Source organism: Zalophus californianus, chromosome 9, assembly GCF_009762305.2.
Source record: "Zalophus californianus isolate mZalCal1 chromosome 9, mZalCal1.pri.v2, whole genome shotgun sequence".
Classification (NCBI taxonomy): Eukaryota; Metazoa; Chordata; class Mammalia; order Carnivora; family Otariidae; genus Zalophus; species Zalophus californianus.
The window spans coordinates 44,514,099-44,528,650 of record NC_045603.1 but is presented as its reverse complement, the minus strand read 5'-3'; the positions used below and the strand labels follow the sequence as shown (position 1 = coordinate 44,528,650).

The 14,552-nt window shown below is 38.7% G+C and overlaps 1 protein-coding gene across 2 annotated transcripts in view; it reads left to right on the top strand.

Moving 5' to 3' along the window:
• TRHDE (thyrotropin releasing hormone degrading enzyme) overlaps window positions 1-14,552 on the top strand; it is a 364,978-nt gene that overhangs the window by 264,907 nt on the left and 85,519 nt on the right. For both annotated transcript variants that reach the window (XM_027595212.2, XM_027595211.2), the window contains 2 exons: window positions 11,365-11,430; window positions 12,070-12,257. In XM_027595212.2, coding sequence (XP_027451013.1) covers window positions 11,365-11,430; window positions 12,070-12,257 — 254 coding nt within the window. The remainder of the gene's footprint in view (window positions 1-11,364; window positions 11,431-12,069; window positions 12,258-14,552) is intronic.

Sequence of the window (14,552 nt, the reverse complement as noted above, 5' to 3'; positions counted from 1 at the left end):
AGCTCCTAGTTTCATTGATCTGTCCTACTGTTCTTTTAGTTTCTATTTCATTAATTTTTCTCTGATCTTTATTATTTCTCCTCTCCTACTGGGTTTAGGCTTTATTTGCTGTTCTTTCTCCAGCTCCTTTAGGTGTAGGGTTAGGTTGTGTATTTGAAACCTTTCTTGTTTCTTGAGAAAAGCTATATTGCTATATACATTCCTCTTAGGACTGCCTTTGCTGCATCCCAAAGATTTTGAACAGTTGTGTTTTCATTTTCATTTGTTTCCATGAATTTTTTTAATTCTTTAATTTCCTGGTTGACCAATTCATTCTTTAAGAGGATGTTCTTTAGCCTCCCTGTATTTGAGTTCTTTCTGACTTTCCTTTTGTGATTGCATTCTAATTTCAAAGCATTGTGGTCCAAAAATATGCAGGGAATGATCCCAATCTTTTGGTACCAGTTGAGACCTGATTTGTGACCTAGGATGTGATCTATTCCAGAGAATGTTCCATGGGCACTAGAGAATAATGTATATTCTGTTGCTTTGGGATGGAATGTTCTGAATGTATCTGTGAAGTCCATTTGGTCCAGTGTGTCATTTAAAGTCTTTATTTCCTTGTTGATCTTTTGGTTAGATGATCTGTCCTTTGCAGTGACTGTGGTGTTAAATTACCCTACTATTATTGTATTGTCGATGTGTTTCTTTGCTTTTGTTATTAATTGGCTTATATAATTGACTGCTCCCGTGTGAGGGGCATAGATATTTACAGTTGTTAGATCTTCTTGTTGGATAGACCCTCTCAGTATGATATAGTGTCCTTCCTCATCTCTTATTATAGTGTTTGGTTTAAAATCTAATTTGTCTGATTTAAGGATTGCCACCCCAGCTTTCTTTTGGTGTCCGTAAGCATTGTAAATGGTTTTCCACCCCCTCGCTTTCAATCTGGGGGTGTCTTTGGGTCTAAAATGAGTCTCTTGCAGACAGCATATTGATGGGTCTTGTTTTTTATCCAATCTGATAGCCTGTGTCTTTTGATTGGGGCATTTAGCCCATTTACATTCAGAGTAACTACTGAATTTAGTACCATTGTATGTCTGTAAGGTTACTGTTACTGTATATTGTCTGTGTTCCTTTCTGGTCTATGTTACTTTTAGGCTCTCTCTTTGCTTAGAGGACCCCTTTCAATATTTCTTGTAGGGCTGGTTTCATGTTTGCAAATTCCTTTAGTTTTTGTTTGTCCTGGAAACTTCTTGTTTCTCTTTCTATTTTCAGTGACAGCCTAGCTATATATAGTATTCTTGGCTGCATATTTTTCTCGTTTAGTGCTCTGAATATATCATGCTGCTCCTTTCTGGCCTGCCAGGTCTCTGTGGATAGGTCTGTTGCCAATCTAATGTTTCTACCATTGTAGGTTACAGATCTCTTATCCCAAGCTGCTTTCGCGTATTTCTCTTTGTCTCTGAGACTCATAAGTTTTACTATTAGATGTCAGGGTGTTGATTTATTTTTATTGATTTCGAGAGGGATTCTCTGTGCCTCCTGGATTTTGATGCCTGTTTCCTTCCCCAATTTAAGGAAGTTCTCTGCTATAATCCCATTATATACCTTTTGCCCCGCTTTCTTCTTCTTCTGGGGTCCCAATTATTCTAATATTGTTTTGTCTTATGGTATCACTTTTGATACTTATGGTATACTAATTCTGCCCTCGTGATCCAGTAGTTGTGTATCTCTCTTTTCCTCAGCTTCTTGATTTTCCATCATTTGGTCTTCTATATCTCAAATTCTCTCTTCTGCCTCATTTATCCTAGCAGTTAGAGCCTCCATTTTTTATTTCACCTCATTAATAGCCTTTTTGATTTTGACTTGGTTAGATTTTAGTTCTTTTATTTCTCCAGAAAGAGTTTCTCCATGCTTTTTTCATGCCCAGCTAGTATCTTTAAAATCGTCCTTCTGAATTCTAGTTCTGACATCTTACTAATGTCCGTATTGATTAGGTCCCTGGCATTCGGTACTACCTCTTGTTCTTTTTGTTGAGGTGAGTGTTTCCGTCTTGTCATTTTGTCCACAGGAGAATAGATGAATGAGAGCACAAAATGTTAAGAGGGTAACAAGTACCCCAGAAAAATATACACTAAACAAATCAGAAGAAACTCTGAAACCAGGGGAAAAGAAAGAAATAATAAAGGAAAAAGAAGAAAAAGAAAAAAATAAAAACAAACAAACAAACAAAAAACAGAATATGATCAGATATTATCAGGCTGGTGCATAGTTCAGTGCCACACACTAGATTTTGGGCGTATTTTGGTCTGTACCAAAGAAAGTATCTCTCAAAATTTTAAAGAAGGAAAAGCTTATATATGTACAAAAATAAGGGTAAATGTGCTGATGGGATGGAATATGACTATAAAGATGAAAATTATATAAGATTTTATAAAAGGAATTGATAAGAAGTTGTTTGAAAAAAGAAAGAAGAGGATTTAGAAAAAAATAAAAGGGAGAGAATGTGATCAGGCAGGAGACTAGAACAAAGCCATACACTAGAGATTTAGAGTATATTTTGGTCTGTTAGAAGAAACTGTATCCCAAAATTTTAAAGAGAGAACAACTCATATATGTATATACCAAAAATAAGGTTAACTACTCTGAAAGGATAGACTATGACTCTAAAAATGAAAAATAAAAAAGATTTTTTTTAAAAAGGGATTGATAAGATGTTGGTTGAAAAAGGGAAAAAGAAAAATTAAAAAAAAGAAAATTAAAAAAATTAACTTTGAAAGACTAAAGAATCATGGGAAAAAAGCCATGAATTCTATGTGCAGTATTCCCCCAGTGCTGCCGTTCTGCTGTTCTCATTGATCGGTAAACTTGGTCTTGGCTAGCTGTTCTTGCTGATCTTCTGGGGGAGGGACCTGTTGCCATGGTTCCCAAATGTCTTTGCCAGAGGCGGAGTTGCCCCGCCCTTGCTGGGTCAGGGCTAAGTATCTGCTCAGGTTTGCTCTCGGGAGCTTTTGTTCCCTGCAAGCTTTCCATATAGCTTCAGAGGACAAGAGTGAAAATGGCGGCCTCCCAATCTCTGTCCCGGAGGAGCCAAGAAGTCGGGGCCCCTCTCCTCAGTGTGCCCCCAGAGAAAAGCAGTCAGTCACTCCCGTGTCCCCGGTCTCACCCGGCCTGTGACCGAGCATTTCTGTCTCTGGCACATGACCCCGTGTGGAGTCTCCAAACCCCGCAGATCCCTGCGGTGTGCTCCCACGCCACTCCTCCCAGGGGAGGAAGGGGAGTCTCCCCAGATCTGCCACTTGTTGGGTCCCTGCTGGAAGAGCAGTGGCCTGACTGTGCCGTGGATCACAATTTATGGCCACCCCAAGCTGAAGCACCACTCCTCAGCTCCGTCTCTGCAGGTGGCTTCCCTGCTCCGATACCTGGGAGCTCTGCCGCACTCAGGCACCCCCGGTCTTTCTGTGACCCCGAGGGTCCTGAGACCACACTGTCCCCGTGAGGGTTCCATCCCCAACTTAGTCACTGGAGCGACATCCCTCAGCAGAGCAGACTTCTAAAATTTCCGATTTTGTGCTCCGCTGCTCTATCACTTGCCAGTAGAGGCTGACAGAGGCTCCCTCCCCCGCCATCTCTCTTCCCTAATATCACCTCGGATTCACTTCTCCGCATGTCCTACCTTCCAGAAGGTGGTCGCTTTTCTGTTCAGAGAGTTGCTGCTATTCTTTTCTTCAATCTCCTGTTGAGTTCGTAGGTGTTCTGAATGTTTTAATCCCCATCTAGCTGAATTCCTGGGACCAGGTGAAATTTAGGCCTCCTACTCCTCCGCCATCTTGCTCCTCCTCCCTTAATTTCATAATCTCCAGCCACTTTTCAGATAAAAACCAAAGTGATATCTCAGTCTGTAGTCTAGCTTTCTTGTGTGTTAGTTGGTCATCTGTCACTGGTTTGGTCTCCTTGCTACTGTTTGTCAAGGTCAGAGAATGTAGAAACATCCTATGAAGTGCATGGCCCAGGCTTCAAATGGGTTTATCCAATCCTTGTGTGACATTGCTTTGATCTGGCAGCTTTTAATCTGCTTTCTTACTGTCCATGGATCCCTTTAAAATCACCCTACTCTAATAATGCATACACTCACAAATATTTAATTTTTGAGCTTTAGGTTCCCGGTTTAAAAGCCCCTGCTCTAGAAGCTTTATAAGACAAAAGTTTAAGACAGTTTTACTTTTATTTTTGTTACTCTCTGTGCACTCCTGTCTGTGGAACTTTCATACTTTTTCCCAGTCTACTTGTCTGCCTCTTTTTTTTCTTTTTTAACTTAAGTGTCTACCTTCTTCCCCCCATACCTACTGTTTCTAATACCATGAAAGCCTAGAAGATTTATCCAGTAAAACTGGGTGTTCTTTTTTTTAAATTAAATTTAATTTTATTATGTTAGTCACCATACAGTACATCATTAGTTTTTGACGTAGTGTTCCATGATTCATTGTTTGCGTATAACACCCGTGCTCCATGCAGTACGTGCCCTCCTTAATACCCATCACCGGGCTAACCCATCCCCTCACCCCTTCCCCTCTAAAACCCTCAGTTTGTTTCTCAGAGTCCATAGTCTCTCGTGGTTCGTCTCCCCTTCCGATTTCCCCCCTTCATTTTTCCCTTCCTTTTCCTAATGTGCTCCATGTTATTCCTTATGTTCCACAAATAAGTGAAACCATATGATAAGTTACTTTCTCTGCTTCACTTATTTCACTTAGCATAATATCCTCCAGTCCCATCCATGTTGATGCAAAAGTTGTGTATTCATCCTTTCTAATGGCTGAGTAATATTCCATTGTATATATGGACCACATCTTCCTTATCCATTCATCTGATGAAGGGCATCTCGGCTTTTTCCACAGTTTGGCTATTGCGGATATTGCTGCTATGAACATTGGGGTGCATATGGCCCTTCTTTTCACTATATCTGTGTCTTTGGGGTAAATACCCAGTAGTGCAATTGCTGCATCATAGGGTAGCTCTATTTTTAATTTTTTGAGGCACCTCCACACTGTTTTCCAAAGTTGCTGTACCAACTTGCATTCCCACCAGTAGTGTAAGAGGGTTCCCTTTCTCCTTCTTTTGAGAAGTGTTTGTTCATGTCTTCTGCCTAATTTTTGACTTGATTATTTGTTTTTTGGTTGTTGAGTTTGAGAAGTTCTTTATAGATTTTGGAAATCAGCACTTTGTCTGTAGTGTCAATTGCAAATATCTTCTCCCATTCTGTGGGTTGCCTCTTTGTTTTGTTGACTGTTTCCTTTGCTGTGCAGAAGCTTTTTATCTTGATGAAGTCCCAAAAGTTCATTTTTGCTTTTGTTTCACTAGCCTTTGGAGATGTATCTTGAAAGAAGTGGCTGGTGTCACAGAGGTTACTGCCTATGTTCTTCTCTAGGATTTTGATGGATTCCTGTCTCACAAACTGGGTGTTCTTTGCTTTTCATTTTGTATAAGTTGTGTGAGAGAATTTCTATTTTTCTTTCTGAGGTTACCGAGAAAATTTTAGATGTTTGTGTTCATTTTATTATAGTCCCCCATTAGTGTTATAGCAATCAGTTTGGGCTTGCAAGCAATAGAAACAAACTCTGGCTAAATCAGGCAAAAGGGAATTTGCTGGAAGGGTATATGTACAGCCACCTTTGGAAGCATTGGGCAGGCTGGAGTACCAGGCTTACAAAATGTGTAGTAGGAACTAAGGGGGACTGAGAAATTAAGAAACCTAGCCAAGGTCCTGCCACAGGAATGGCCGGTTCAACTGCTACCATTAGCATGGCTACCTCTGGAGCCTGGGATAGTCTTTCAACTGTTCCTGCTCCTTTGCATTGATCTGGCAGGATTCACAGTCCTGGGATGAAGTATCTGCTCATCTGAGGCCAGGGTACATGTGCATGCTTTAGCTGCCAGGGAGAGGAGGGAGGGGGGAGGGGAGAAGGTAGAATTTAGTATTTTGTGCCTTCCATTGCAAGTGGGAGGTAGAGCCCTCACTTTCCTGCAGGATTCCATGATGAGTTATTGCCCCCATATAAATGTGGTATTTAAATGCTGGAAAGCCAAAAGAATGACAAATGCCCACTACACATTTTTTTTGAGGTACAATTATTCTTACTAGAAAGGAACAATATTTCAAATCCCTGCTTCAACCTTCTCGTCACATAGTCAGAAAAATCGATGCCTGGATTTACCTGGCATTTCCCAGACTAGCCTTCGAGTAGAAGGCCTCCTGCTTGCCAGTGTCACTGAGGCCCAGACTTGACTCTCTTATGTCATTGGAGAGAACACAGGACTGGGCCTGCCTTGTGCAGTCCCCAAAACTGTATCCCCTAGAGCTTCATCAGCAGATTTTGGTTGGAGCCCATGATACAATCCTGACAAATGGGAAGCATAGAGAGTTTGATGCAGGAATTGAGAGGACGTTTTCCTGATTCTTAAAAAGAGATTCTTGGGAAGAAATTCTGTCTCTTTCCTCTGTGCAATGTCCTGTCTGAATCTGATGGTTGGGATTGCTTGTCCCATCCAACTTCAAACCCAAGCATGAAGGCAAAACACAAGTAAAGGTGAGGCCAAACAATTTCTGGAGAAAAAGAGCTGCAGCTGTCCTACCTTCTTATAATAGGAAATAATAAATCTTGTCATTATAAAGGTCATTCTAGGGTGGATTTTTTATAATTTGCAGCTAAACACAAATAAACCAGTCTATATATCTTTGGATTTTATTAAACTGTCCTTTTATGTCCTGAGGAATACATCCTTTGTGCAGTTAGTCCTCTGTTTTAACATGCTCAGGGGCTCATTAGTAGGAGAGCATAATTATTCCATGTAAACATGTAAAAAGATGATAGTGCTTTACTTCCTTAGCTCACTTTTTTTTTAATGTTCTTAATTCTTTTTTTTTAAAGATTTTATTTATTTATTTGACAGAGAGAGAGGCACAGTGAGAGAGGGAACACAAGCAGGGGGAGTGGGAGAGGGAGAAGCAGGCTTCCCGCAGATCAGGGAGCCCGATGCGGGGCTCGGTCCTAGGACCCTGGGACCATGACCTGAGCCGAAGGCAGATGCTTAATGACTGAGCCACCCAGGCGCCCCGCTTCAGCTCACTTTTTCCTTTTCTCCTGTTTACTTATTAGTCCCGTTGGCTTTTGTACATGAAAAATTGTGGATCATGTCACTTATTAGCAAAGAAAGTAAAAAGAAAATGGTCTCCTACCCAATAGTTCAGTCTTTCAATGACATCATATGCAATTGCATATATCAGTGCAAGTTATATAGCTGACATATATGCACTGAAATAATAAATTATGTCCTATGTTAGTGTTTAAATATGACATTTTGGAGGAATCTGATGGATACGAGAAACGTCTCTTTACAGGACTGTCAGTTGTTAACAGAAAGGCATACTGAACAAGGCAAGTCAAAAATCACACAAATATATTCTGCATTTGCTGTGTACCGGGCTGAGCACATAGATGCTGGCTAAACAGTGGTCAACAGGAGTAACGAGGGTTTTACTCCCATGGGGTTTATAGAGTACGTGGGCAGTCAATCTGATGAACAAGCAGTTGTAACACACTGGGATAGATGCTCTTATATGGTGCAACATATGAGAATATAAGGGGGTATGTAACTCAGGAAGGAGTGGGAATGGCTAAGAAAGGACTCCTGGAAAGCATGTATCAAGCCTCACTCCTAGAGATTGAATGGGCTTGAAGTAGGTAAGAGAGAAAAGCATATGTGGAGAAGGGCTCGTGCAGGGGACTAGAAAAGGGAGAGAGGATGCACAGGCATCTGCAGAGAGCAGGAAGTGGCTAAGCGGAGGCAGGGGGCAACAGAGTAAGAGACAGGATCACAGAAGTACAAAGGGAGCATTCCTTTAGAGTGTTAACACAGCTTCTGAATGCAGCAGGGATCCATGTGTGCATTTGATGAAAGCTCTTCTGGCTGCACAGCAGAGACGCGACATGAAAGGGACAGAGCAGAGGCAGTGGCCGTGCTAGTCACCCAGAGAGGCTGTCAAATAGGAGGAAGGAAAGCGGAACCTGGAGGGAAGATTTACGATGTGGGTCATTACTTGAATATGGTGGAAAGGGAAAGAGAGGCACCCAAGGGGACTGCTTGGTTGAGGTGGATGGAAGGTCATCACTGGGGAAGGACTGCCAAAAGGAGCTGATGTGGGGGAGGACAGTGGATTCAGTTTTGAACATGGCTCTTAGTTGTCTGTGGGGCATCTAGCAGACCTTGGATTTGGGTCAGGAGTTGTGTGCACAGGTATGGGGTTTGGATGTGGGCTGGCGTCTCTGAGTTCCAGTATTCTGATTTATTAGATGATGATGGTGATATCTACCTCATAAATGTCATGGGATTGAACGAGATAAAATAAAGCAACTCAGAGGCAGATATTGTTTTCATGAGTTCTGTTCTTTGGTTATTATTGTCAGTGATGCTTTTCCTTCTGTCACTGTTTCCAAATGGTCACCTGAAATGATTAAAAAGATTATGGCAGCTGATGTCTGCCGAATACTTACTGTGTACTAGACACTCTTGACCCTTCTAATACTGTACAAATATTAAATCATTTATTTATTTGACAGAGACAGACACAGCGACAGTGGGAACACAAGCAGGGGGAGTGGGAGAGGGAGAAGCAGGCTTCCCGCTGAGCAGGGAGCCCGATGCGGGGCTTGATCCCAGGACCCTGGGATCATGACCCAAGCCGAAGGCAGACGCTTAACAACTAAGCCACCCAGGCACCCCTAAGTCATTTATTCCTTAACATAACTCTGTGAAACAGGTACTTCCATACCCAAAGAGATTAAGCAACTTGCCAAAATTACGTAGCTAGGAAGTGTTGGGGTGCAGATTTGGACAAAGGCAGTCAGACTCCCTTTCTTGTACTTTATGGATGAGAATGTATTTTTGCTAAATAGGCCTTTGACTTTTAATCAGTTTATAATGTTGGTTTTGTCCCTTAAGAATATTCTATTGGTCATCTGTTTTTTTTTTCTTTTCAACAACTCCTCTATTTCTGAAATTCTTTGTATAGTTAATATTAAAATATTCTTCTACTTTATATCATAATGTCAAATCCACTGCTGATTGACTTTCATACACATACATATAAACATAAATTTCCATTTCGGATTCATAACTCCAGCCATTTTCATATTCATCGACTTGTAGGCTTGAAAGGAACTTAAAATCTTATTTAATTGCATAGCAAATGTTTAAATTCATCTTGTCAAGTAGTTTTTGTACCAAGACTTCTAGAGTTTCAGTCACAGAAACCGTCCTCCACAAATCCCATTTCAGTTTCTGTCCTTGTTCTCAGGAACCTAGTCTCCCCCGCCACTCCCCCAGCACCTGACAGCTACTGGCACATGCAAAGTACGCCATATATTTTGTGGAATGAATGAATAAATAAATGATTGATTATCAGAAAAACCACGCTGACTATTCTGTAAGTTTCTTGGTAATTCAACAAGGACAAAACACAATTTCCTTCACTTAAAATATGACTATTTTCGTGCAAGAGGAAGGCTAAGATAACTAAGGAAAACACTTGGGGTTTATCTGATTTTGGAAAACAAGAGTTGACTTATGGAGAATTCCAGTAACACCTGAAAACTGGGACTGCTGGGAATCCAAGAAGGTGCTCTCTGCCCTGACTTTCGAGGCAAGCAAGTTGGAGCTGCTTCCTAAGCCCAGATAATTGCCACTTCAGCCTGCTTGAAATGGAAATTTGAACTTTGTTCCGAATTGGGGAGGGAACCAAGAGCCTGAGTTGATGATCAATGTTGGGCCAATGCCAGCTCATATCATGAACAGCTGGATTTTTATGTTCTGTCTGTGAAGAGAATCCTGTAGTTGGGTATCGGACCTTTCAAAGTCCATGGAGTATTCCTTTGTTTCCTCTTTGGGATTATCCTAGCCGCACTATCCATAAGCCAAACCCAATAAATACATAGTTCTACTGTTGATACTTTTTTTCTTATCCCATTACTAAAATAAAACTCAAATTTATGTTTCATAGTTCCTATTGTTCCCAGATTTATTCATTTAGGTACCAAAAAAGCATGGAAGATAATGCTGACAGTTAAATCTGAAATAATTTATTTAAATCCTGGTCCCCGAGTTCTAATGGAAAATGACTCATATGGCATATTCAAAGCCAAAAGTGGAATTCAGATTGGTTATTTGGGGTTGTATTTTTTTCAATAAAGTTATTCATAATCCCCAATGACGATGATAAATTTGTGGTTGCTAAGTTAGTGTTGGGCATCGCATCTTTAGAGTCTGATTAGGTGGGAGTTGCCATTTAGCTGCGCTGTGAATTGCCAACAAAGTTGTATTTCAGAAAAATTTCTTCACCAAGTTTAATTATCCCCAAAGTATTTTACTCTACACAAAGTACTGAAAAGAGTCAGCAATTTTTTTTTTTCATTTTCAGTACTGTGATGTAAATTTGGATTTTGTCTACTACCTACATGTTGTAGAGATGATGGAATTTCAAATGCAGGAGACCCTCTGTTTTGTAATCTAAAACACTATTTTCTGTTCATTTTTCCATTTTGGATTCAGAAAAAGAATAACACAAATTGGCTGTAACCAAATCACATATCCACAGTGACATAAACCATGCTTTGTAGAAGGGAGCAGGCATGAGGTAGATAGAAAGTGTGTAGGTTTAACTACTAGTGGTGGAAACTGGGAAATGGGAAGTCCTACACTCAAAAATATTAAATAAATTTAGGATTAACTTTTTCTTATTAAGTATTAATATGTGTTTCAAGCTCATGGAAATAAGTATGTATCCTTTTTTGTATTAGGCAGCCTGTCCCTTGCAGGGAGACTAGGGAACTGGGCAACTTGTGGAGACAGTCGTTTCTCTTTCAGCAAAGCAATTCCTCTTCACATCAGCATATATCAGTCGGGTTTCTGTTGTTGTTTTTTCTTTTCCATAAAACAATTTGTTTTTTTCAACACTTCAACAGGAAGGCCTGATGGGGAAGTTTCTCCTAAATGTTTCACTGCAGAGGTAGTTTCTTTAAAATTGCTTGAGGTTGATTTGTTAAATTAGAGGAAGGTCTTTGACCCTGGAAATCCATAAGAAGTGATTATGGTTATGAAAATAATTTCTAAGAGACCAGCATTGTTTGATGAGTTAGGAAATATGTTACAGTTAAAGCTCTTTGGGATATTTTAAAATGAGATTCTTTATCTTTTTCCCCATCTTTCTCCTTGTCTTCATATTAATGAAATTCTAACAAATAGAAATTATTAATTGAATTGAGAAATAAGTGTGTGTGTTGGAAATTGCTTAGCCTCCAAATTGTAATTATAATTTTATATTCTTTGTAGGATTATTTAACCATTCATAAGTATGGCAACGCAGCCAGAAATGATCTCTGGAATACACTATCAGAGGTAAAGTATAGGAAAGTATAGGAAGCTCGAATACCAAAACCTCCTCTTGAATATTTGAATTGAGTTTATAAACCACTCTTAACTTTTATTGACACTGACAGTTGTTTTTACTTTTTATATTTTCTCGTATTGCTTTATCATTTTATTTTTGATATATTATAAAAGTAATGGGGTTTAAAACTACTTAAACTACAAATGGTAGTAAAACATACCTTGCCTACTTTCAAACAAGACAATACTTCTGAAATATAACATTCATATTGTGTCAGATATTCATGTATGAGAGAAATATTGATGTTAAAATAGTTTTTTCTATAGGTGAATAACAGATATTTAAATTTGGTACTGGACATACTGGGGATACTTGATGCTACAAGTACTTGTTTTAACAATCAACTATGTTTTATCTTCCATTAAGTAAAAACTTTAATGCTAATAAAGCTTTCATTTCTCTATATATGCATGAAGCTTAATTTAAGGCAAGGAGATTAATTTTACTAATGCGTTATATTAGCTTCAGTGATTTTACATGTTTTCATCCTTAAGTAAATCATAAAGGTAAAAATAAAAATGGTTTAACGTTAATTCTGTTTATAATTCATGTTTATAAAACTAATTTATACAATTTGGGTTATAAAGGCTTTAAAACGGAATGGAAAATTTGTAAATATACAAGAAGTAATGGATCAGTGGACACTCCAGATGGGTTATCCTGTTATCACCATCTTGGGAAATTCAACAGCAGAAAATAGAATAATAATTACCCAACAACACTTTATTTATGACATCAGTGCTAAAACTAAAGCACTTGAACTTCAAAATAACAGGTACAATACTCTTTTACATGAAAAAACAATTGCTTTTATTCTTGGGTTTCACTTTGCATTTTTAACATTTTAAAAAGATTGCTAGCACAATTATAAAATGTAAGCGAAATATGGTTTTCATTTCTTTATTTACATATGGTGTTTTCATTTTGATTCCTCTTTTACTCCCATTTCCAGATATTTTAACCATCAAAGTGACAGCACACCAAAGTTATTTTGTTTAAGCAGAGTTTAAATTATCATGGTGATTTAGAAAAATATGTGATTTTTTTACTTTTCCCTGTGAATGTTTGTTGAATTAAATTCAAGAAAGTTAAGATGTAGTGAAGTCAATTAGATGGAATGGAGCAAACTGAGATTTATAAAATAGATGAGAATAGAAACTAACAATCCAGAAAGACTAATTAAAACAAACAAAAACTACAACTAGACTAGTATCTGAGCCAAAGGAACTCAAAGTAGATCCATTTTTAAATGGTCTAAGTATCAGTGCTACTTAGCATCAAAATATGTTCTCCTCCCTCATTTTCCATATGTAAAACCGCTGAACAGACAACACACATAGTATTTTTATTTGTTGTTAAACTTTCTTTTGAAACTCTTATTTAATTACTGAAAACAGCATGTAGTGTTTCTTTTCTACTTCGTGTTTTCTTACTGTATGGTGTCTTGTTAAAGGCTGAGCCAAAGAAAGATAATGCAGTTTAAATCAGTTCATTTCATTTTTTAAAAGGTGCCCTAAGAAAAGATTGGAGGGGGGGGGGACAGAAGGGATGGAATTTAAAATTAATAAACAAAATGAAGTGTTTGGATTAGGTTGGTCATGCTGTCTCCCATTACATTGGCATATTAGGACTCTGACTTTATCGTCCACCAATATGTAGGCGGTATGAAGCATCAATTGTTTTTGTTTTTTTTTGTTTTTGTTTTAATCTCTAAGAGGGATGGAAATTGTTCCCAAGTAGGCTAGCTCCAAGATGGGCTATAGGTAGAAGTGACTGAGAAATTCCTGAATGTTTAACGATGACCGAATTTGGAATGTCCTTTAGGAAAGCATTGTCTTAAATCTCCTGGTCAGTAGATACATTGACTTTGGACAAACCGCCCCTGCAAGTCAACTGTTTCAACCAATGGAAGGTAGTCTTACTCTGCCGCACTGTCATGATCTGACTCTTGTCTGTCAGTGCTTCTGTATTACCCAGCCTGGATTCCGCACAGTTGCCAAATGCTGCTTCTGATTCTCCACCCTCTGGCCCTGGGCTAAACCTGCTTAGGCATCAACTCCGGCCTTGCCAGAAAGTACATAAAAACTACTTACTTGACTGTGGCAAAGTTAGAGAGATTTAGGCCATGCCTTTGAGAATGATCAGTTTGACACAAACATCACTGGTGCAGAAAAACATAAAGGACCCGCAAATGACAGAACAAATTTTGAACAAAAATACACTGTCAGCCTATAACATGCATCAGATGTATCAGCCATGAGTCTGACTCTTTAAAGGCAGAATTTCTCCCAGGCTGTATGAGCATATGTAACTTGAATAGAGCTTTGCTTTTGCTAGAGTTGTAAAATCATACGGATAACGTTGAACCCTGAGAACCTGGCATATAAAATATTAAGAGTAAAATAATGTATGGAGTCCCTTTAAGCTCGAAAATTATTTTCTATCTATTTTGAAATAATAGAGCTTGCAGTTAAAAATTTCGTATTCAATTGTATCTTATTGATCAGTTTTATTCACTCTAACATTGTAGTCAGAGCTTCAGTACCAATTCTATCAGTCCTTTGTATGTAGCCTTCCTAGGTCTTTATTATACAGTGCAAGCTGTTGATGCGGTAAAACAGTGCCCACCGATACCAGAAATCCCACGTATTGTGGATCTTTTCTGAGCCAGTATCATCAATTCTTTGTCCCGAATTTTGTAAAGGATACTAGAACATCACTACAACATGCCCAGAACTTTTTTAATGTATATAGTAATTATATTTTTCTATAGAAAGATGGTTACATAACTAATAATTGCATAGAGTTAGGTGATATGTAAAAGTGAATAGGATATTTGCTAGAATTTAGGTATTCTGGAAGTTCTGAATTTGTCTGGCTTTTTCTCTTTATCAAGTTAATACATTGCAATGTTAAGCAATGTCTCCTCATCCACTTACGGAGTTTCTCAGAGTCCTGTGCTACAGACAATTGTATTTATCTCCACAGTCATATTTTCCTTTTGTTATCGTCCTGATGACAGCAACTTCTGTAGAGTTCATGGTATCTACATTAATGCTTCACTGATATG